Below are 24520 nucleotides of genomic sequence, written 5' to 3'. Positions count from 1 at the left end.
GTTAGTTTCAGGTGTATAGCAAAGTGAATCAGTTTATATACAGGAGATATATATATATATATAGTTATAATCAGGATATCTATCTATCTATCTATCTATCTATATATCTCCACTCTTTTCAAGATTCTTTTCCCATAGAGGTCATTACAGAGTATTGAGTAGAGTTCCCTGTGCTATATATATTTTATATATAGATAAATATAGTATGTGCGTGCATGTTCAGTTGCTTCATTCATATCTCTTTGTGACCCTGTGGACCATAGTCCATCAGGCTCCTCAATGCATGGGATTCTCCAGGCTAGAATACTAGAGTGGGTTGCCATGTCCTTCTCCAGAGAATCTTCCCAATTCAGGAATTAAAACCAGGTCTCTTACATCTCCTGCACTGGCAGGTGGGTTCTTTACCACTAGCACCACCTGAAAAGCCCATATATAGTATATATAACTACTTTATATACGGTAGCGTGTATGTCTTAATTAACCTGGTTTAGGCTTAGATTAGCTCTTGTTATGAGCTGCTAATAATGGGCTTATTTTGGGCTTTGACAACTAGAATATGTTTTACCTTATTAGTATTACTGGGATGAAATGTTCCATTTCAATCCCCAACATAAGAAATGCATACATTATATGAACACTAGAATACTTAACTCTAACTTCTCAAGAGAGATGAGCACACTCACCAGACTTTTTCTACACCCTGAATTTGACATCGAGTTAAAAACAAAAAACTGGGTCCCAGGATTGAGACGAACGCTAACGCAATCGCACCGTTGCATATGGCGCCCTCTGTGGTCCTGAGGCGCCCAGTCCAGGATGCAGACCCAGAAAGGACAGCCCGTCCTTACCTGGAAGTACCTTCGCCCACTTCACAACTTGGATCATCTGCTTGCCAGCTAAGCGGTTGAGGGTGGAGAGCAGGTTTTCGGCTGTATCTGGTTTGGAGCCGTCATAGCCTGCATATACAATCTCGGGCTCGATGGTTTCAAGGATCATAGAAGGCGAAGGTGTGAGCGCTCGCGAGATTGTGGAGAGCTGCGGGACCAGCGCCGAGTTGACCGAGGGCTCCTGTGCAGGCGCGATGTATGTAGTGCCTTCCTCCGGGCTCTGGGGGGGCGGGGGTGGGGGTGGAGGCTGCTGCGCCTGCTCCTCGTGAAGCCCTTTTAACTTCCCCAACTTCTTGGACTTTCGAGCTGAAAAAAACAAAGTGATAAACAATAAGGGCAAGTTAAGATTATGTTTGGCCTGATATGTCAAGTACAGCATTTCCGTATGTTACAGATAAATGAATCTTGTTAATAGTTACAAGAAAAAGCTATTACAAGAAAAAATTTTATTTTTTCATTTTGTCTATATGAGGGTCTGACTGTTCACTAAACTGGGATAATCATTTCATAATGTAAAGTCATTAAAATCATTAAGCTCCACACTGTAAACGTATATATAGTGCATGTTGGGCTTCCCTGGTGGCTCAGCGAGTAAAGAATCCACCTGTGATGCAGGAGACATGGATTCTATCCCTGGGTTGGGAAGATCCCCTGGAGAAGTAAAGGCTACCCACTCCAGTATTCTGGCCTGGAGAATTCCATAGCATGGGGCAGCAAAGAGTCTGACAGGACTGAGCGACTTTCACTTTCTTTCTTTCAGGTCGCTATGGTAGTGTCCCACTCTTTGTGACCCTGGACTACAGCCCACTGGGCTCCTCTGTCCATGGGATTCTGCAGGCAAGAATACTGGAGTGACCTGCCACAGTGCTATATGTCAATTATTACCTCAATAAAAATGAAATGAAATAAACAGTACCAAAAAAAGAGAGTTAAATAAAAGGTTATCTTGGGGATACTGCCCATGAGGTAAATTGCAATCAAATATTGACTTATATTGATGAAAACATATTTTTTCTCTAAAGATGTCTTGCTATATTGGAAGGAACAGTCCTTTTCCAACATTTTTATGATACCAGGCATTGTCCTATACGCTTTCTATAAATTAACCACTTTAACAACTTAGTCAGTTTTATGACTAGGTACTATTAAAATTCTCATTTTATAATGAGGACGCTGAGACCAGGAGGGCTGAGAAGTCTGTCCAAGATCACACAGCTAGCATATGTAAAATAGATGTAAGAGCTCAGAGGAAGGATAAGTTACTTCAGATGCTATCAAGTTATATATGCCACAACCAAATCTTTTATAAATAAAAAATTCCCACCTATTATCCACCAGAGTTGGCAACAAGAGCTAGTCTGACCTGAGTGAACTTATTGTCTGAGCCCTGTCTCTGCTCCCTCTAATTAGCTTTCCCTGGCCCTTGACTTGTTCCCCTTTGGTGATTCTCAGTCCACTAATCTTCTTGCTGTGGTTCCAAATAGGAAGAGGAGTACGTCAAGACTGTATATTGTCACCCTGTTTATTTAACTTATATGCAGAGTACATCATAAGAAACGCTGGACTGGAAGAAACACAAGCTGGAATCAAGATTGCTGGGAGAAATATCAATAACCTCAGATATGCAGATGACACCACCCTTATGGCAGAAAGTGAAGAGGAACTAAAAAGCCTCTTGATGAAAGTGAAAGTGGAGAGTGAAAAAGTTGGCTTAAAGCGCAACATTCAGAAAACAAAGATCATGGCATCTGGTCCCATCACTTCATGGGAAATAGATGGGGAAACAATGGAAACAGTGTCAGACTTTATTTTTCTGGGCTCCAAAATCACTGCAGATGGTGACTGCAGCCATGAAATTAAAAGACGCTTACTCCTTGGAAGGAAAGTTATGACCAACCTAGATAGCATATTCAAAAGCAGAGACATTACTTTGCCAACAAAGGTTCGTCTAGTCAAGGCTATGGTTTTTCCTGTGGTCATGTATGGATGTGAGAGTTGGACTGTGAAGAAGGCTGAGAGCCAAAGAATTGATGCTTTTGAACTGTGGTGTTGGAGAAGACTCTTGAACGTCCCTTGGACTGCAAGGAGATCCAACCAGTTCATCCTAAAGGAGATCAGTCCTGGGATCTCCAGGACTGTAAGGACTGATGCTGAAGCTGAAACTCCAATACTTTGGCCACCTCATGTGAAGAGTTGACTCATTGGAAAGGACTCTGATGCTGGGAGGGATTGGAGGCAGGAGGACGACAGAGGATGAGATGGCTGGATGGCATCACTGACTCGATGGACGTGAGTCTCAGTGAACTCCAGGAGTTGGTGATGGACAGGGAGGCCTGGCGTGCTGTGATTCATCGGGTCGCGAAGAGTCGGACACGACTGAGCGACTGGACTGATCTGATCTGATCTGATCTGACATGTAACCAATTGCTTACTCGGAGTAGTTATTTTGTGCAAATGCTGTTAGACCAAGATCCCCAGCTATACTGTGAACTGCTGAGACATAAGGGTTGAGTGTTCCTCCTCTTTGACAGCCGCCATATCACCTTGGTAAATGTTACGCCTGCACAAATAATTTACACATTTCCACTGAATGAATGGGGTTGCAATCAACCCCAAAGCAAGACAACAGAAGAGAAGAAATGAAGTATCTAGACGATTCCAAATTGGAGTGCTAACTACTAAACGTACAGGAAATTAATGCTATTAAAAAAGGCAGGTGTGAGTTATACCACTACACAATCTTTAAAAATCTCTATTTTTTTTACTATCAATAAATAATACACATATCACATGGTCTATAATTTAAAAAGATCACAAAATACTGTACAGGAATACTACTTTAGAGTTCCAGGAGAATATATATACAAGAGACCATGTTCTAATTTATCTAGAACAGTCCTGGTTTAGATCAATTTGGTTTATGCTTGTTTTCCAGCATGATTATTAGTAAGTGCCCCCTTTTACTCCTACAAGTACCACATTTTGGACAACAAATAATGCGTTCATCTTAATTAAAACCAAAGAATCAGTATTAACTTTAAGCAACTGCTTACAAATTTTTTTTTGAAGTATAGTTGATTGATGTTAACAGTGTTGTGTTAATTTCCACAGTACAGCAAAGTGTCTCAGGTATACACATACATATTTCATATTCTTTTCCATTATGGTTTATCACAGGACATTGAATATATTTCCCTGTGCTATATAGGACTTTTATGTATCCAGTCTATATACAGTACTTTGCATCCGCTAATCCCAAACTCCCAAAACTTCCCTCTCCCCAACCCTGCCCCCTTGGCAACCACGCATCTGTTCTCTATGTCTATGAGTCTGTTTCTGTTTCATAGATAGGTTCATTTGTGCTGTATTTTACATTCCACATGTAAGTGGTATCATATGGTATCTGTCTTTCACTCTCTGACTTAGTTTGCTTAGTATGTTAATCTCAAGTTCCACCCATGTTGCTGCAAATAGCATTATTTTGTTCTTTTTAATGACTGGTAATATTCCACCATATATATGTAGCACTTCTTTATCCACTCATCTCTCGATGGACATTTAGGTTGTTTCCATGTCTTGGCGATTGTAAATGGTGCAATAGCAACTGCTTTTCATTCACATTTCTCTTGATGGCTCAGTCATGCAGAAGAGACCCCTCTTTGCTTGACAAGTGAGTCTTCTCTCTGCTTTCCATGGGGGTACTCCAGTTCTGTCCAGGAAAAGGTACCGATTTAATAACAGAAGTCTATCTTTGTTTGAGTGGATTTTTTTCTTCTGTGATCAATGTGATGTTAATGTGGATTTCTGGTTTTGTATTGAACAACTTTGGGCTTCCCAGGTGGTGCTAAAGAATCTGCCTGCCAATGCAGAAGGCGTAAGAGATGAAGGTTCGATTCCTGGATTGGGAAGATCTCCTGGGGAAGGAAATGGCAACCTACTCCAATATTCTTGCCTAAGAAGTCCAATGGACAGAGGAGCCTGGTCCGCAAAAGAGCTGGACACAACTTAGCAACTAAACAAGAGCAACAATGATAGAGATGGTAAAAGAAAGATGGGGGTGGGGTAGGAGAACTGGAAGGTAGATGGGAGGATTGGTGGGTGGATGGCAGGTGGGTGGTGTTGATGAAGAGTTTACTAGATAAGGGGAAAGATGGGTGAATGAGTGAATAAATGAATAATAGAGAAAGCTCAGAAATGCCAAATGAGTTTCATTTCAATTCAGTTCAGTTGCTCAATCATGTCTGACTCATTGTGACCCCATGGACTGCACCACACCAGGTTTCCCTGTCCATCACCATCTCCCAGAGCTTGCTCAAACTCATGTCCATCAAGTCAGTGATGCCATCCGACCATTTCATCCTCTGTTATCCCCTTCTCCTCCTGCCTTTAATCTTTCCCAGCATCAGGGTCTTTTCCAATGAGTCAGTTCTTTGCATCAGTTCTTTGCATTCAGCTCCAGCATCAGTCCTTCCAATGAATATTCAGGACTGATTTCCTTTAGGATAGACTAGTTTGATCTCCTTGCAGTCCAGAGGACTCTCAAGAGTCTTTTCCAACACCACATTTCAAAAGCATCAATTCTTAAGTGCTCGGCTTTCTTTATGGTCCAACTCTCACATCCAAATGAGTTTAGAACTCTGGTAATAACTAGATTTGCAACTGTAAGCTTTTCCATTTTTTTAAGTAGTTTATTTTCAAACTCCTGAAGTACCAGACATCTTCAACTTAGTTCTAACATGAATGAGGAACTTACAGGATACAAATTTAACATAAAGTAGAGCTTTGCAACCTAGAAAGCATATTAAAAAGCAGATACATTACTTTGCCAACGAAGGTCTGTCTAGTCACAGCTATGGTTTTTCCATTAGTTATGTATGGATGTGAGAGTTGGACTATAAAGAAAGCTGAGTGCAGAAGAATTGATGCTTTTGAACTGTGGTGTTGGAGAAGACTCTTGAGAGTCTCTTGGACTGCAAGGAGATGCAACCAGTCCATCCTAAAGGAAATCTGTCCTGAATATTCATTGCAGGACTGATGCTGAAGCTAAAACTCCAGTACTTTGGCCACCTGATGCGAAGAGCTGACTCACTGGAAAGACCCTGATGCTGGGAAATATTGAAGGCGAGAGGAGAAGGGGATGACAGAGGATGAGATGGTTGGATGGTATCACCGACTCAATGGACATGGGTTTCAGTAAACTCTGGGAGTTGGTGATGGATAGGGAGGCCTGGCGAGCTGCAGTCCATGGGGTTGCAAAGAGTTGGACACGACTGAAAGACTGAACTGAACTGAGCTGAGACCGATGCCACACCGATTAACTTGATTTTCAAAATAACCATTCATGTTTGTCATTAATACCACTTTCATCACAAAAGCACTTACTGATACAGATAAAAGACAAGTCACTATCCAACCACAGACATATCTGCCACCCATTCATTAAATGTTGAAGCTGGGCTTAAGAGATGAACAAAATGTCATTCCTATCTTTAAGGAGTTTGAAATTAACAATTAACAGTTTAAAATTTTCAATTATTTCAGGTCATTTCATTTCTCATGGACTGTCTCCTTCAATAAAAGAGGCAGGAAAATCTGAGTTTTAGAACTGTCTGAATGAGCAGCAGATGCAGTCTATTTACATATGTTAAAGGAGAGCTGCTGACAAAGTACTGCCCAGCAGTTCTGAGTGTACAGCAGGGAACCAAGATGCTTCTGATGAAAGTGAAAGTGAAAGTCGCTCAGTCATGTCCGACTCTTTGTGACCCCACGGACTGAAGCCTATCAGGCTCCTCTGTCCATGGAATTTTCCAGGCAAGAGTGCTGGAGTGGATTGCCCAGGAATGAGTGAATGAACTGAAGAAAAAATCATCACTAAATGCCTCAAAAACTAGGCCAAACAGAGAAGGAGAAGAAAAGAATTAAACATGCAGATAATCCCAAATGCTGGTCAATGGATGACTCTATAAGAGCTTGAGAAAATCCTCGATTGCACAGATTAGCCATTTGAGGAGTCAGACATTTGGAACTAACTGCTTCTGTGTCACATAAAGTTCTCTCTAAGCCTCAACTGATTCATCCAAAAAATGAGAATGATAGTGTTTCTATCCCTGATTTCACAGAGGGCTACATGGATAAGAAAACTAAAACAATGCTGAAAATTATTATTAACATCTGAAAGAGTGCTTCAACATTACTTTCATTCTTTTACATAATTTCACAGATATTAAAACTATTCCAGTTCATTAAAATGTCCTTACTCTTTAGAAGACTACATCTAATGATAGCTATCATTTGATTGACAAATAGCTAAGGGTGGTATTCTCAAATTTTATTAAAAGTTATATTTGCTTGCAAATTAATTATGAGATTCATACTTGTTTTAGGCGTTCAATCTATAATGCTGCATCTATTTTCATGACTGATTTAAGGTCAATGCTATGAAACATGAAGAAGAATGCTTAATATTTTCTCTAGCATTTATACACAAGGTTGTGGCCTGTAGCAGGGCCTACTGAGATTATCTATAGATTGCTTAGCATTTCAGCTACATTTAATTTTATGTTATAATCTTATATGTGGGACACCTGTAATTGAGTAATTACCTCTATTTCCTTAAATAGTTCAAGAAAATAAATATTTTCAGTGTGTAGATTTTTCAGCCAAGTGTTTCAGCCAATATCTTTTTCTAAAAGAGTATAGTTACATAATAATCATATTACTCAAAGTAGCCCTTCTAAAATGCTTGAAAATTTTATACTGTTCTTCAACACATGCTGTCTTCTAAAATTAAAGTTCCTGAAAGTTGTTAATGTCTCATGTATTTCTATAACATCACTTTCTGTGATGCTTGTGGGTACTCGATAATATGTTTGTTGACTAAATTTATTTCATCTTCACATTATAACACATTTGAATAAGCTATTATATATATAATGTATTAATTTACTTCTGTGCAGGAAATGCAGACAAGTTTCTGAGATTTTGGGATAAAATTCCTAAATTGTTATTATTCCTTTTCAATCTATCAAGTTATTACTCTGAAAATCTCACAACTAAAATAATAATAAACTCAATTTACTGAGCACTTATGTACCAAGCACAGTTCAAAACAACTTCTAATGGTCTTAAGCATTCCAATGCAAACCAGGACCCTACGGTTAGGCAATTATTAGTTTCATTTTACAGGTGGAAAAACTGATGCACAGAGATAGTGTTTCTTTAAGGTTGCAGGGCTGCTGAACAGCAGGGCTAGGTTTGGAATCTGGTCATAGCTCAGAGCCCACAGACTTTTTTTTTTAATTAATTTATTTATTTTAATTGGAGGCTAATTACTTTACAATATTGTGGTGGTTTTTGCCATACATTGACATGAATCAGCCATGTGGGTACATGTGTCCCCCTGTCCCAAAACCCCTACCACATCCCTCCCCATCCCTCTGGGATGTCCCAGTGCACTGGCTTTGAGTGCCCTGTTTCATGCACAATCAAACTTGGATTGGTCATCTATTTCACATGCTGGAGAAGACTCTTGAGAGTCCGATGGACTGCAAGGAGATCCAACCAGTCCATTCTGAAGGAGATCAGTCCTGGGTGTTCACTGGAAGGACGGATGCTAAAGCTGAAACTCCAATACTTTGGCCACCTCATGTGAAGAGCTGACTCATTGGAAAAGACTCTGATGCTGGGAGGGATTGGGGGCAGGAAGAGAAGGGGACGACAGAGGATGAGATGGCTGGATCGCATCACCAACTTGATGGACATGAGTTTGGGTGCACTCTGGGAGTTGGTGATGGATAGGGAAGCCTGGCGTGCTGCAGTTCATGGGGTTGCAAAAAGTCGGACACGACTGAGCGACTGAACTGAATATACATGTTTCAGTGCTATTCCATCCCACCTTCACCTCTTCCCGGAGAGTCCAAAAGTCTGTTCTTTATATCTGTGTCTCTTTTGCTGTCTTTTATATAGGGTCATCATTACCATCTTTCTAAATTCCATATATATGCATTAGTATACTGTATTGGTGTTTTTATTCCATTGTGTATATGTACCACAGCTTTCTTATCCATTCATCTGCTGATGGACATCTAGGTTGCTTCCATGTCCCGGTTATTGTAAACAGTGCTGCGATGAACACTGGGGTACATGTGTTTCTTTCAACTCTAGTTTTCTTGGTGTGTATGCCCAGCAATGGGATTGCTGGGTCGTATGGCAGTTCTATTTCCAGTTTTTTAAGCAATCTCCACACTGTTCTCCATAGTGGCTGTACTAGTTTGCATTCCCACCAACAGTGGAAGAGGGTTCCCTTTTCTCTACACCCTCTCCAGCATTTATTATTTGTAGATTTTTTGATAGCAGCGATTATGACCAGCATGAGATGATACCTGACTATGGTTTTGATTTGCATTTCTCTTAGGATGAGTGATGTTGAACATCTTTTCATGTGTTTGTTAGCCATCTGTATGTCTTCTTTGGAGAAATGTCTATTTAGTTCTTTGGCCCATTTTTTGATTGGGTCATTTGGTTTTCTGGTATTGGGCTGCATGAGCTGCTTGTGTATTTTTGAGATTAATTCTTTGTCAGTTGCTTTTTTTGCTATTATTTTCTCCCATTCTGGAGGCTGTCTTTTCACCTTGCTTATAGTTTCCTATGTTGTGCAAAAGCTTTTAAGTTTAATTAGGTCCCATTTGTTTATTTTTGCTTTTATTTCCATTACTCTGGGAAGTGGGTCATGAAGGATCTTGCTGTGATTTATGTCAGAGAGTGTTTTGCCTATGTTTTCCTCTAGGAGTTTTATAGTTTCTGGTCTTACATTTAGATCTTTAATCCATTTTGAGTTTATTTTTGTGTATGGTGTTAGAAAGTGTTCTAATTTCATTCTTTTACAGGTGGTTTACCAGTTTTCCCAGCATCACTTGTTAAAGAGATTGTTTTTTCTCCATTGTATATTTTTGCCTCCCTTGTCAAAGATAAAGTGTCCATAGGTACATGGATTTATCTCTGGGCTTTCTATTTTGTTCCATTGATCTATATTTCTGTCTTTGTGCCAGTACCATACTGTCTTGATGACTGTAGCTTTGTAGTATAGTCTGAAGCCAGGCAGGTTGATTCCCCCAATTCTGTTCTTCTTTCTCAAGACTGCTTTGGCTATTCAAGGTTTCTTGCATTTCCATAAAAATTGTGAAATTATTTGTTCTAGTTCTGCAAAAAATACCATTGGTAGCTTGATAGAGATTGCACTGAATCTATAGATTGCTTTGGGTAGTATACTCATTTTCAGTATATTGAGTCTTCTGATCCACGAACATGGTATATTTCTCCATCTATTTGTGGGATCTTTGATTTCTTTCACCAGTGTTTTATAGTTTTCTATATATAGGTCTTCTGTTTCTTTAGGTAAATTTATTCCTAAATATTTTATTCTTTTCATTGCAATGGTAAATGTGATTGTTTCCTTAATTTCTCTGTTTTTTCATTGTTAGTGTATAGGTATGCAAGGGATTTCTGTGTATTAATTTTATACTCCGCAATTTTACTATATTCATTGATTAGCTCTAGTAATTTTCTTTGGAGAAGGCAATGGCACCCCACTCCAGTACTCTTGCCTGGAGAATCCCATGGACAGAGGAGCCTGGTAGGCTGCAGTCCATGCAGTTGCTAGGAGTCGGACACGACTGAGTGACTTTACTTTCACTTTTCACTTTCATGCATTGGAGAGGGAAATGGCAACCCACTCCAGTGTTCTTGCCTAGAGAATCCCAGGGACGGGGGAGCCTGGTGGGCTGCCATCTATGGGGTCGCACAGAGTCGGACACGACTGAAGTGACTTAGCAGCAGCAGCAGTAATTTTCTGGTGGAGTCTTTAGGGTTTTCTATGTAGAGGATCATGTCATCTGCAAACAGTGAGAGTTTTACTTCTTTTCCAATCTGGATTCCTTTTATTTCTTTTTATTCTCTGATTTCACTGGCTAAACCTTCCAAAACTATGTTGAATAGTAGTGGTGAGAGTGGGCACCCTTGTCTTGTTCCTGACTTTAGAGGAAATGCTTTCAATGTTTTGCCACTGAGGATAATGTCTGCTGTGGGTTTATCATATATGGCTTTTACTATGTTGAGGTATGTTCCTTCTATGCCTGATTTCTGGAGAGTTTTTTTTTTAATCATAAATGAATGTTGAATTTTGTCAAAGGTTTTCTCTTCATCTATTGAGATAATCATATGGTTTTTATCTTTCAATTTGTTAATGTAGTGTATCACACTGACTGATTTGCAAATATTGAAGAATCCTTGCATCCCTGGGATAAAGCCAGAGCCCACATTCTTAACCTCTAAGATAAGCAGTCTCCTAATCCTTTCTCTTTATCTAATTTTTTTTTAACACTTAAAGATTAGCATCAGCTTCAAATCCAAGTGTATAATTAAGATGTATGCTAATTAAACAGGAACATTTTTGGCCAAAGATACTTAATGGGCATGTTTCTATTATCCAGAGCATCCATGAACATAAATTTGGGGTCTTATCACTACCTACCACCTTACTAAATTAACATGGAGTTAATGACCTCTGGGCTTGGGAACTCATGTTCCCAGGTGGCCCACAGACACACTTCATTTGTCAACTGCCAGCAACAGTTGCAGGCTGGGTGGGTGAGTATTAATATGACTGTGAACATCTCTAGTCCCACATGGGCCTAGAGGAATTTTCACTTGTTTACCTGGATGTCACAGTAATGTTATATACTTAGCAATTGCCCCCACTACCAAGTCCTTAATTATTAGCAGAATCTTGGGGGCCACTTTCTCCTGGCATGGCTGGGGGACAGAATACTATAGACTGCCCGGGAACTATTCCCTCAGGAGCTGTGAAATGGAGGCCCTGCTTCTTATCCAGACTGATAAGCTGAACAGCAGGCAGGAAGCAGCTGGTAGGACCCTACAAAATTGTGAAAAGTTCCCGATGGGGTCTCAAGATGCACAAAGGTCCTGAAACATGCCCTGACTTCCTTTCTGGTTTGCTCTGCCTCCTGAGGCCCACCTGGCCTGCTACACATCCTTTTGACCAATGTTCAGTGTGCAGAACAATGGCCGGCTAGGAATGATACAGACAGCTTCTGCATCTCCCAGTAAAATGATGAGATACACAGGACTATCATGGTACTTTCATCATGATCTTTGTCAAGTGTGTTCAATTACAGATTCTCTATAGACGTCTAGAGGGGTCATCAGGACATTTTTTTTTTTTTGTCCCCCTCCAATCTGATGTAGAATAAAAGACTGATGGGGAGCTTTTTCAATCACAACATTGCCCTGGAAAGATTTCAAGGGAGAATTGTGTCATTTTAGAAATGCCTCATGTCATGTCTTGAAATTTTAGGTCTTGGCAGTAAATATTAGAGAGTATATATTGAGGTTATATGAAAACATGTATTTTTCTGTTCACAGGCCAAATGCAATTACTCGTTTAAACCCACAGGACAATACCAGCATCCAGCCCGTCTTCTCTCTTTCACAGACCGTGTTTCTTGCTACTTTCCTCCTAATCGTGCTTACCTATTTTCCTCATCCTCTTTATCCACATGTTTTCTCCCTTTCTCCCTTGAGTGGAGGAAGATGCTCCGAGTTAAAGGGAAAAAAAACTAGGTATTTTTATGTCTGACACCAAATGAAGGAATGTCATCTTCCAACAGATTTAACTGTTTGGCAGGAAAACTTCTCTGGTTTTTACTAACAGAAAAAAGAGCATCTATGTTTCTCAAAGCCACACACATGAACAGAACTGGTGTAAGGGTCCGGGGCACGTTGCTTTATGAATAAATCATTAGCTGCTCAAGTGATAATAAGGAAGTGGCATTCCAGTTGCTTGTAAATCTCTTTGAGTGGTTAAGGAACCTGAAAACCGAGTGTTCTTAAAAGTATCCCTAGATATGCTCACATTAATATACATAATTTAACAAATCATGTATATCACAGGCATTATTGATCTTTATTAGTATAAAAAACATGCTAAGGCAAACTCAAACCCAACCTTGGACCACCATACACACACACCAGTGGTAACTATGCGAGGTGATGGGCACATTAATTAGCTCAATTGTAGGATTCATTACTCAGGTATATTGCTGCTACAATACCACACTGTCCATGTTAAATATATATAACTTTTGTCAATCATAACCTCACTAAATCTGGAGCAGAGGCATCCAGATTAATGGATCTCCATATGAATGAGTGAGTGAAGTTGCTCAGTCGTGTCCAACTCTTTCCAATCCCATGGACTGTAACCTACCAGGCTCCTCCATCCATGGAATTTTCCAGGCAAGAGTACTGGAGTGGGTTGCCTTTTCCTTCTCCAGGGGATCTTCCCAACCCAGGGATCGAACCCAGGTCTCCTGCATTGCAGGCAGACACTTTACCATCTGAACCACCAGGGAAGCCCAGAAGGTATAGATTCTCCAGGCAAGAACACTGGAGTGGGTTGCCATTTCCTTCTCCAACGCATGAAAGTGAAAAGTGAAAGTGAAGTTGCTCAGTCGTGTCAGACTCTTAGCGACCCCATGGACTGCAGCCTACCAGGCTCCTCCGTCCATGGGATTTTCCAGGCAAGAGGACTGGAGTGGGGTGCCATTGCCTTCTCCAATAGGTATATGTAGGATCCCCATATATTACCTTTTATTGTGTATATAAAGATAACCATAGCTAGCTCTATAATAAACATAATTTTGTCACTATGGTTGTAGCATACATTTATCCATCACTTCATGAGTAACTAATATTCACCCATTGTGTAGAAAGTGCCCTGGTTTTGTGAAAATGTGATGATGAATAACAAAAATAACAAAATCTAAGCCCAGACAATCGCTTACCATCTTGGGGAAGCTGGATCAATACATAAGAAAGTAGTTATGTTTATAAAGCAGGCTATGATAAGTCTGGGGTCAGTGTTCCTGATTTATACATGTGTTGAGTCAGACAATGGCAGGGCGATGTTGCTTTACGTTTCTACGAGCATTCCTACTTTCCTGCATCCCTCTGTGTTAATTCCCACTGTGCCTTGGTGCGCTTTGGGTGTGATTCACAGGACACTGAGGGCCCGCTCCATTCCACGTTAAGCACGGCTGACACACTCTCAGAGGAGAGGCCCTCAGACCAGAAGCCAGATCCGAGCAGAGACGCAAGGAACCTGAGGGAGACTGAGTAAGGGGCCGCTGATTTCACAGACACAGTGACAAGGTTATAGAAAACAGACATATTCTGATACCTTCCCTGCTGGAGACAGGGATTCAGAAAGGGGCAAAGCCAGCAGCTGCCTGTGGGATACTCCCTGGGCTAGACGGATGATTAACATGATTGTTTTTATGGCATTCATATTTTCTGTGACTATATTCTTTTTTTCTCCTTTAATACTTAGAAACATTTTTTACCTCCCATTTTTCCTTCTACTGCCAATCAGAACCAGGAATGCCTGCACATGAGAGGATGTGCCAGGGGTGGGTTCCATCTCTGGCCAGGGTTCTGAAGGTGAGGCAACATGTGTCTGAGGCTGGCAAGGCCGGGACTGCAGAGTGAAGTCGCTCAGTCGTGTCCGACTCTTTGCGACCCCATGGACACCAGGCTCCTCTGTCCGTGGGATTTTCTAGGCAAGAGTACTGGAGTGGGTTGCCTTTTCCTTCTCCAGGGAACTTCCCAACCCAGGGATCGAACCCAGGTCTCCAGCATTGTAGACAGACGCTTTACTGTCTGAGCCACCAGGGACTGCATGAAACCAAGCAAATATCTCAGAAGAAGATGAGATAGAAGGTCTGAGAAGTGGCCTCTTGGTGATAGCTTCTAAATAATGGAGAAAATTTCCAGTACTTTCTTCTGCTGAAACCTTTGCTGGTTTGGTACTAAAATGAGAGAGAATGCCACTGGACTGAGTGCCAGGGTGCTGGGCCACTGTAATTCCAAAACTCCTTTGAGCACAGTTCTAAAGAACTGCAGGCAGTAGTGGGGAAGGGAGGTAGCCAGCGCCCCATGGCCAGGTCAGGTGGACAATGGGCTTATTACATAGAACACCTCCTACCTGGGCCTTGTTACTGCTGTGTTGATATATACTACCAGGAAGTATCAGAAGGGACTGACAGAACAACAAAGTCTCCATGCACAAAAATTTTGGGCAAAAAATGCTTATGGAAAAACAATGTGAGAAAAGACGGGGATTAAGTTATCCTAGAGGAGAAAGTAAGAAATACGAAAAACCAAGTAGCAACTTCAAAAACTTGACATTTGCCAAATCATGGTGAGCATCTATTTTCTATTTCTGCTGGGGTCAAGATAAGATCTAAAGGGCTTAAAGGGCAGAAGCAGGGATTTAGATGAGACAGTAGGAGAATTTCCTTCAAGTTTTCTGGAATGTGTTATGGAGAGAGCCTGGAATGCATGACGGGCAAGAACATGTAATATTCTTTTCTAAAAACTCTTAAAGTAACAAACAGGTAGGCAGGTTCTCTACTTGCCTGAGTGCAGCTCTGCCCTGCGGGGGAAGGATGATAGAATGAGTTACTGAGACGCCGTGGCCCTACAGTGGAAGGAAATACGACTTCCCATGTACCTTCCAGCCTCCCTGTGTCTGAATGGAACTTCTCTGTCTCATCTGTGTCTAAAAAACAGGACTAAATGCTTTACACTTGTAAGTGTGGTGAGACATAATTTTAGAAATATTTTTCCAAAGTATACTTTCAGGGCAAATACTATGATCTCTGAACAAGGCTTGGAAGGACAGCCAGACCCATGGGAAACCCCCTAAAGTTCTATACACTCCCTTCTACTCTACATTCACACGTTTTTTTGTGTGTGTTTTTTTTTTTCAGTTTTACCATCTAAGGTACAAAACTATTTGCTCAAGTCTGTATTTAAAATGGGCTCTGTGGTTTCTCCTAATCCTGAGATTAACTAATTTTTTTAAAGTGGGGAGAAGAGTTCATGGTAAAGAGCTCTCATTAATTGAGAATCTGTATGTCTAGAATAAACAGAATCTTTTAAAAAATCTTGCTTAATCCTCATAAGTGCCCTTCGAGGTAGGTACTGTTGTCAGTACCATTGTACACAGGTGTAAACAGTTTGTACAGGGTCACAAGGATGGTATGTGGTTAGGGTGGCAGGGTAGGAGAAGGTGAGTTATTGTAATGGCATAGGAAACAAGAATAGAGAAATCCCATCACATGTGCAGACAGCATCAACTCGACAGGTCAAAGGGGTGTGAAAAGGACCGAGAGCCCAAGCGGCTTTTTAGCTGATCAGCAAGCTAGCCACTGTAGCATCTCTAGTAAAGAGATCAGACTTTTCAACAGACGGCACAGGACAACCTGTACCAATACGCAGGTGCTTTCTGTCCTAATCCCCTGGGCAGGACAGTCAACTTCTGTGTACTTGGGGGCTGTTGCCATAGCAGATAAGCCCGTCTTTTTGCTTTTGCATCTGGTATGGACACCTTAACTCTGATGGGAGGAGAAATCAAAGGCAGAAATCAAACCAATCCATATTAAAAAACAGGACCTGTGTGAGAAGGACTTACTACTTCTGATTAAAAATAAAGTTCCTATGTTCAGGAATATTGAAATGGTTAGTAGAGATGAATTAATCAATGTACAAATCAAAATGTCACCTTTTATAAGGATGAGTTTAGCTAAACTTCACACATCATCTTATTTCTGCAATATCAAAAAAATAGAATTCTTAGGTAAAAAATAAATTTCCTACACGCCACTGCAACTGATATCTGAGTTCTGAGTTTGAACAAATATATTTTTTAAAGTCAAATGAATTGGGAATAATGATGCCACACTCAAGACTGAAATATGTGTGTTTAAAAAAAAACAACACAAGCAAATAAGCAAAAAAGAAGAGAGAAAATCTCCCTCTAGTTTTACAATCTACTTAAAATGAGAAAAAGAGCACTCTGATAGCTGTGGCCACCCAGCCAAAGGGCCGTCTCTTGGTTAAAAAGTTAATACTTTAATAGGTCCAAGAGTTGCCTTCTTGGCATGTGTTTGAACAGAAAATTTATTACATGAAGTACGAGCTCACTGGGTATGCACGGTAAATAGTCTCATTAAGAATGTTTTATGAAGAAACGTGACTGCTCTAACAAGGTCAAAGGGTGAGCAAGGTATGAGAAAGAGGCAAAAAGCAGTGACCCGGAAACGAACGATGGCACCCAGCTTAATTTACTGTGCTTTCCCCCAGGCCTGGCGTGACCCTCCATAAGCTCAGACCTAAAAGAAGTGGTCAGAAACTGGAGCACATGCCATGCAGAAAACCCACACGGATGGTTCCAAGCAAGCCGTCTCACCTGGCAAGTTGGCTAAGCAGATCTACCTTAAGCAAAATTATATATAGAAAAATAAGGGTTTACCCAACAGATATATTAGGAGGATATTTACACTGGGTAATGCCATTTTCCTTTATAAAAGTATCAATGGAAGACTCCTCCCATAAGCTCTCAAAGAACATATAAAATATAATGCATGAATGTTTGTTTGCACATCATTTTTAGGTATTTTTAAAAATTTATTTATTTTTAATTGGAGAATAGTTGCTTTACAATATTGTTTTGGTCTCCGCCATACATCAGCATGAATTAGCCACAGGTATACATATGTGACCTCCCTCTTGAACCTCCCTCCCATCTCCCACCCCATCTCACCCCTCTGCTGCTGCTGCTGCTGCTAAGTCGCTTCAGTCGTGTCTGACTCTGTGCGACCCCATAGACGGCAGCCCACCAGGCTCCCCCGACCCTGGGATTCTCCAGGCAAGAACACTGGAGTGGGTTGCCATTTCCTCCTCCAATGCACGAAAGTGAAAAGTGAAAGTGAAGTCGCTCAGTCGTGTCCAACCCTAGCGACCCCATGGACTGCAGCCTACCAGGCTCCTCCTTCCATGGGATTTTCTAGGCAAGAGTACTGGAGTGGGGTGCCATTGCCTTCTCCGTCTCACCCCTCTAGGTTGTCATAAATTATCTTGTTCTTCTCTCTTGGCATTTGCTGCTACTTCACTGCAGTGGTTTCCTCACCTTGGTCCCCTTAATTGTAGCCTTACGATTGATCTTACAATGTGGAAGTGTCCAAGAATTCTAATGCAACCAAGGAAGTTGCCTAAATTCAGTTTCAGGATTTTTAAAATAATTAGTATTTGTGTATATGAGACATAAAAAACCATGAAGTGGAATGAAAAAATATATAGAGGTCAAACAGTTCTATTTCCAGGACCAATTTTTTTCAAAATATTTCATCCCTCTTAGCTCAATATTCTTACTATAAAATAATTACTAAGAGCCACATTACAAGTATTCTTTCAAAAACTATTATTTAACAGCATGTTCTACATAAAAATCACCTTCAGTTTTTAAATCAAATTATAAGTAATGCCTTACCTTATTTAACTGAAAAGTAAACGGATGAATTTTAGTTGAGACTACTAATGCTGAGATCATAACTGAATGATTAAAAATGATTAAAACTGCCTCAGAAGAACAAGTGAAGCAAATGTAAAATAGTAATCCCATGAATTGATACAAAAACATTTTTCACAGCTGGTATAACACAGAAAATATTCTGTATTTCTAAATATTATCACTCTAGTATTAAGAACATTTTACAAATGCAAGACAAAGCAGGTCAGCAGAGTCAGAAAAAAATCCTCATGTTAAACACTAATATAAAAAAGAATGAGTAGAATGAGGACATGTTAATGAGTTAACAGGCTGCCACTTAAGTTTGGGGGAAAAATTAAATAGGCCTGAGGAAAAAGAAAACAAACGCCAATGTTGCTAGTTCTTATGCATTTTCAGTAAATATTACTCCACATTCTATTCCCCTGACATTATCAGAATGCATTGAATTTAAGAATTAATAGTCGCCAATGATGCGCAGGCTTGGAAGAAAATTATTTTTCTAGGCTAGGATCTCTTCAGGATACAGGCAGAATTGGTTTGGAAACTCCCAGAGAAAGCTGAGCCAAACCAAATGGCCTTTTGTGAATAAGTGATTCTTTTGCATTCGCTTCTCGTGTTTTCCTTCCAGCTTCTCTGTGCACACGGAGCTTGCGCTGGAGCACCCAGAGGCCCTTTGATGATGTCTGGTGTTGGCAGGTGCAGGTCACTGCTGGGGAGGAGCCCTCTCAGCTGCCTGGTGTTGAGCGGGGTGGTGCCAGGGTAGGGCCGATGCCCAGGTCTGACCTCTTAGCTCTGTTGAGAAGACACACTGCTCTCTTTTTTCACTTGGTATTCTGCCACAGTGTAAATTCCAAAGCTTCTGGTGACTCTCTCAAACCTAGCTCAGCAGGCTGAGAAAAAGCATTTTTTAAAAGAATATGTCTTCCATTTAGGTTTCAAAGGACTCTTTAAATTTACAGCATTTAGCTGTGCTTAAAAAAAAGAGTCCAAGACTTTAAGTTCTGAATATGAAGCTAACTCGTTAAAAAGAAACTTTTAGGAGAAGGAAATCTTAAATGTCCTTTTACTTTCAGTGATATTTTTCCTTCACATATAAGACTGAACCACAGACCGGATGGGAGCAAGTGAGCTCTTCTCCATCAAAGCTGGAAGATGAGCTGTCTTCTGGAGATGATAGAAGCAGTTCAAGAAGGAGGGATAACCGGGCCATTTCTGCAAGATTTTCCCCTGAGGCCGCAATTAACATCTAAGTCACTCTGAGTCGCTCAGTCATGTCTGACTCTTCGTGACCTCATTGTCTATACAGTCCATGGAATTTTCCAGGCCAGAATACTGGAGTGGGTAGCCTTTCCCTTCTCCAGGGGATCTTCTCAACCCAGGGATCAAACTAGTAAAGAATCTGCCTGTGATGCGGGAGACCTGCGTTGGGAAGATCCTGTGGAGAAAGAAACGGCTACCCACTTCAGTATTCTGGCCTGGAGAATTCCATGGACTGTATAGCCCATGGGGTCGCAGAGAGTCGGACACGACTGAGAGACTTTCACTGTTAGTAATTTTTAAGGTAACATCATATTTACAATAGAGAGATTTAACAAAGCACTTAGTTGTTTATTCTCACAAATGGATTCCCCTTTTCCTATTAAAATTCTGCTTCTGTTGCAAAGATAGGTTGCGGTTCCTTTAAAACAGTCTGTTAGCATGGTGTGATGTCAGCGCCCCATACGTAGCTCTGGAGAATGGATGCTGCCATTGAGGGATTTCATTGATGGCTTTGCTAGTGTTAGAACATCCTCTTCTGGAGTCACAGGGTGGCCCACGGCTGTCACCCCGAGCAGATGCCTTGACCAGCAGTCAGTTCTTCACTGCTGACTTGGGTTAAGGCCAGTTTTATGCTAAGATTTTCAAATGGATGATGTGGTTCTAAGTCACATATTAGGTAAAACGCAGTTTTTAACCCCCATAATGACTTTTCACTTCTGCAATTGCCAAAGATGACACAAGCCTATGGGCTTTCCCAGGGGTAAAGGATAGCTTGCCAACGAAGGAGACGTGGGTTCGATCCCTGTGGGGAAAGATCCCCAGGAGAAGGAAATGGTAATCCACTCCAGTATTCTTGCCTGGAAATCCCCATGGATACAGGAGCCTGGCGGGCTACCGTCCACGGGTTCACAGAGTCAGAGATGACTTCGCCACAAACAACAGCAATAACAAAAAGCTGTGCTCTAGATCTGAAAGCTCTACTCCTGCCTTCATCTTGACAGAAATCACATTTTTTCCTTCTTAAAAGATATGGCCATTTTCTAGGTTAATATGTACAGATCTCATAACATTTTTTTAAGAAGCTGTATAATGTTAAGTTTTAAAATGTGATTTATTCAGCCGTTTTCTTTTATAATAAGCTTTGTCATATATAGAAAATATTTTCTCCCAGCCTATTTTTTGAATTTTGATGGAAAGTTTTAATTTGTATGTACTCAAATCTGTTGATACTTCTCTTTATGGACTCTGGGCTTCACAATGTTTTTTAAAATTAATTAATTTATTTTAATTGGAGGATAATTACAATATTGTGATGGTTTTTGTCTATGGGGTCGCACCGAGTTGGACACAACTGAAGTGACGTAGCAGCAGCAGCAACATGAATTGACCATAGGTATACATGTGTCCCCCCATACTGAACCCCCGGCACCTCCCTCTCCACCCAATCTCTCTATGTTGTCCCAGAGCACTGCTTTGGGTGCCCTGTTTCATGCGTCGAACTCACACTGGCTGTCTATTTTACATATGGTAATATACACATGGAATGTTCAATGCTATTCTCTCAAACCATCCCACCCTCCTCTTCTCTGAGTCCAAAAGTCTGTTCTTCGTGTCTGTGTTTCCTCACAATGTTCTTAAATTATCTTCTGTTCTCATAGTTAAACATATATCTCAAATGTTCTACTATTAGACTTTTTTTTTGGCATTTAGTTTTTAAAATGTATGATTTATTTATTGTACAGTATTAAATATGATATAATTTATTTTTTCCAGATGGCCAGTAATTGAATAAAGTGCACTTTATCCCATATATTATAGAGTCATATTTATTATATTTAAAATTCATATGCACTTGGATAAGTTTCTAACTTAATATTCTCCTATTTGACTATTCCTATGCCACTGGGCATGTGACTAAACAAGAACAATAATGAATCACATACCAGAGGACGGTCCTTAATGAATGACCCAGTCATTGCCATGTATCATTCTAGCTGTAAATTTCAAGAAGACATTGAATTCCTGACTATCAAAGCCCTGTGATTTGAATTCAATACATTAAAACACATAGAATGTCAGACATGAGTCGAAGCCTCTGAAGGAAGAGACCTACAGGGACATAAACATGCAGTCTTCCTAAATGCCAATCAGGATTTAGAGGAAAAGCTCTTACGGAACTTACAACTGCCCTCACCATTTTTGCCTTCATGGAAAAAGCACATAGAATAAACTAATTCTTCCTGGGAGTCAATCTTTTGTAACATTTTGTATGCATAAGTGAGGTTAAGAAGTCACTAACATGAACTATTTTCAACATTTTCAGCCATAATGTCCATGCTTTGACTAGTTCGTGTTTAAAAATATTTTTTTAATTTTATTTTTAAAATATTTATTTTTGTTGTTGTTGTTTAGTTGCTAAGTTGTGTCCAACTCTTTTGCACCCCCAAGGACTGTAGCCCACCAGACTCCTCTGTCCATAGGATTTCCCAGGCAAGAATACTGGAGTGGGTTGCCATTTCCTTCCCCAGGGGATCTTCCTAATCTGCTGCGTTGGTCTGAGCTGATGCGTGCAGGATCTTTCCTTGTGGTGCATGGACTCTAGTTATGACATGTAGGCTCCAGAGCACATGGAGTTCAGTAGTTGTCTCATATGGGGGCTTAGTTGCTCCCCACCATGTGGGATCTTAGTTCCCTGACCAGGGATTGAAACTGCATCCCCTGCATTACAAAGCAAATTCCTAACCACTGGACTACCAGCGAAGTCCCCAAACAAATTTTTAGGGAACCACTATCAATGAGCATCTTACGGGGAAAACATATGGTATTAGACAAAAATAGGGAAGAGATTAGAAATTTGGGGAAAAACTCTAAGATATATTACCTAACTACTTGGATAACTTGTAAGGACCAAATATGATTATGCATGTGTGTGTACTAAGTCCTGTCTGACTCTGGAGCCTGCCAGGCTCCTCTGCCCATGGAATTGTGCAGGCAAGAATACTGGAGCAGGTTGCCATTTCCTTCTCCACGGGATCTTCCCAACTCAGGGATCGAACCTGCATCTCCTGCATTGGTGGGAAGATTCTATACTACTGAGAAGCCAAATAAATTATACTTTCAACTCTTTATCAATAAACACATTTAAATTTACTTATTTCCCAAAGTTGAAGTGTTAAAAGCTATGTATATCTTAAGGGCTTAATCAAAGCAACAGGGTGTAATTGAGAACTTCAACTACTAAAGGATTTAAAAAAATGAAGAAAAGAGTAGGGCCAGAGATTATGAAAACAAAGATTATCTTACTACTTCTCTATGGTCCAAGGACGGTCTTTCTTAGAATCACCTGGGCGCTTTCTCAAGGTGCAAAATCTTGAGCCATCCCAGATCTGCATGTCAGCATGCCTACAAGTTGGGGCTGGGACTCTTCATTTTTAAATACTCCCATGTGAGTGTATTTCTGCATTCTGAAAATGAGAACTACCAACCTGAATAAGATTAGAGAAAGACGGAAAAACAGAATCTGCGAAAAGATTCTTTAGAAGAAATACAGAAGGGAGGGAGGAAGGGAAGGATAAACAGGGATAAAAATACAGCCTATATCAGAGTTCTCAACCTCATGACTATGCATACTATGGACCACATAATTCTTTGTTGTTAGGTTCTGTCTTGTGCAAATATAGAATATTTAGCTGCATGCCAGGCCCTCTAATCCCTAGATGCCAGCAGCATCCTCCCACTGCAAATTGTGACAACCAAAAATATTTTCCGACTTTTCCAAATATCCCCCCGGGGGTATAATTGCCCCTGATTGAAAACCACTGGTCTGCACTAAGGAAATTGATAAAAACAAGAACAGTAAGCTAGAAAGATAATTAAATCCCTAGACTATATTAAAAAAAAACAAAACCAAAAACAATCAAGTGAGCGCTGAGATGAGAAGCATGCTAATTCATTACACTCTGCATGTTAGTTTCCTTGCTAGCAGAAGTCATAAACCAGAAAGTGAGCTGAAGTTAATTTCAAAACTCCTTTTTATCTTTCAGAATTTGGCATAGTTTTTTTTAATTTACATTTGTCTTTTATTTCATCTCCAAATTTAGCAATATTTAAAATTAATATAATGAACATATTGTACTATAGGAAACAAAATAAGAAGAATAAAAGTTGACTTTGGTCCTTTCCTTGGGCTGACTTTGATAGAGAAATGCTGAGGAACAGTAAATATTCACTTTGGTGGTAGAGTGATCAGCAAGTTCCCAGTACCTCCTTTTGTGACTTTTTTTTTTTAATTTTTAATTTAATTTTATTTTATTTTTAAACCTGAAACACTGTATTAGTTGTATGTGGTGGATTCGTTTTGATGTTTGGCAAAACTAATACAGAATTTGGCATATTTTGCACAAAAGTTTGTATTTCTGGTATCTCAAAAAGAAAGGAAACTTGCCATATCTGCCTGATCTCCCCTATAACAACAAATAGCTGAAACAGATAGCTGGCCATTCCCTTTGAATGGAGCACTCAAGTTTTCCCCTTACACTTTACAGAGGTAAATTCTGCATAAAATTTCTGATATAGGTTATGGGGTTTGTAAAAGATGAGAACCTATCCATATGGTTAAAATTACATTTAGTTTCTTAGAAATACAAATTTTAGGATCAGCGCCACACTTTTAAACTACAAACGTAATTTACAAGCAATACAGGCACCCAGCTACAGCACGCCAGAGAGGTTCCTGCAGTCTGATGTAATCACAGCCAACGGGTTTAGGATTCACAGGCATGGCCACACCACTTGCGTGTGTCCACTGACTGACAAGCACACAACCTGTATGTTATTGCACTCATTCAAAAAATAAATGAGTAATGGCTCAGCGATTTCGACATTCTTACATTAAAGTTCAAGCTGGGCTTCCTACAATAGGTATCCTTACTAACCATCCATTAAA

General features: G+C 40.2%; 1 protein-coding gene across 12 annotated transcripts in view; it reads right to left on the bottom strand.

The window, feature by feature from the left end:
- NR3C2 (nuclear receptor subfamily 3 group C member 2) overlaps positions 1–24520 on the bottom strand; it is a 440307-nt gene that overhangs the window by 91816 nt on the left and 323971 nt on the right. For all 12 annotated transcript variants that reach the window (XM_055550824.1, XM_055550829.1, XM_055550827.1 and 9 more), the window contains exon 5: positions 849–1193. In XM_055550824.1, the coding sequence (XP_055406799.1) occupies positions 849–1193 (345 nt within the window). The remainder of the gene's footprint in view (positions 1–848; positions 1194–24520) is intronic.

The sequence above is a fragment of the Bubalus kerabau genome, chromosome 16 (genome assembly GCF_029407905.1).
Source record: "Bubalus kerabau isolate K-KA32 ecotype Philippines breed swamp buffalo chromosome 16, PCC_UOA_SB_1v2, whole genome shotgun sequence".
Taxonomy (NCBI): Eukaryota; Metazoa; Chordata; class Mammalia; order Artiodactyla; family Bovidae; genus Bubalus; species Bubalus kerabau.
Note: the sequence above shows the minus strand (reverse complement) of the source record. Positions and strands in the feature narration are given on the sequence as shown.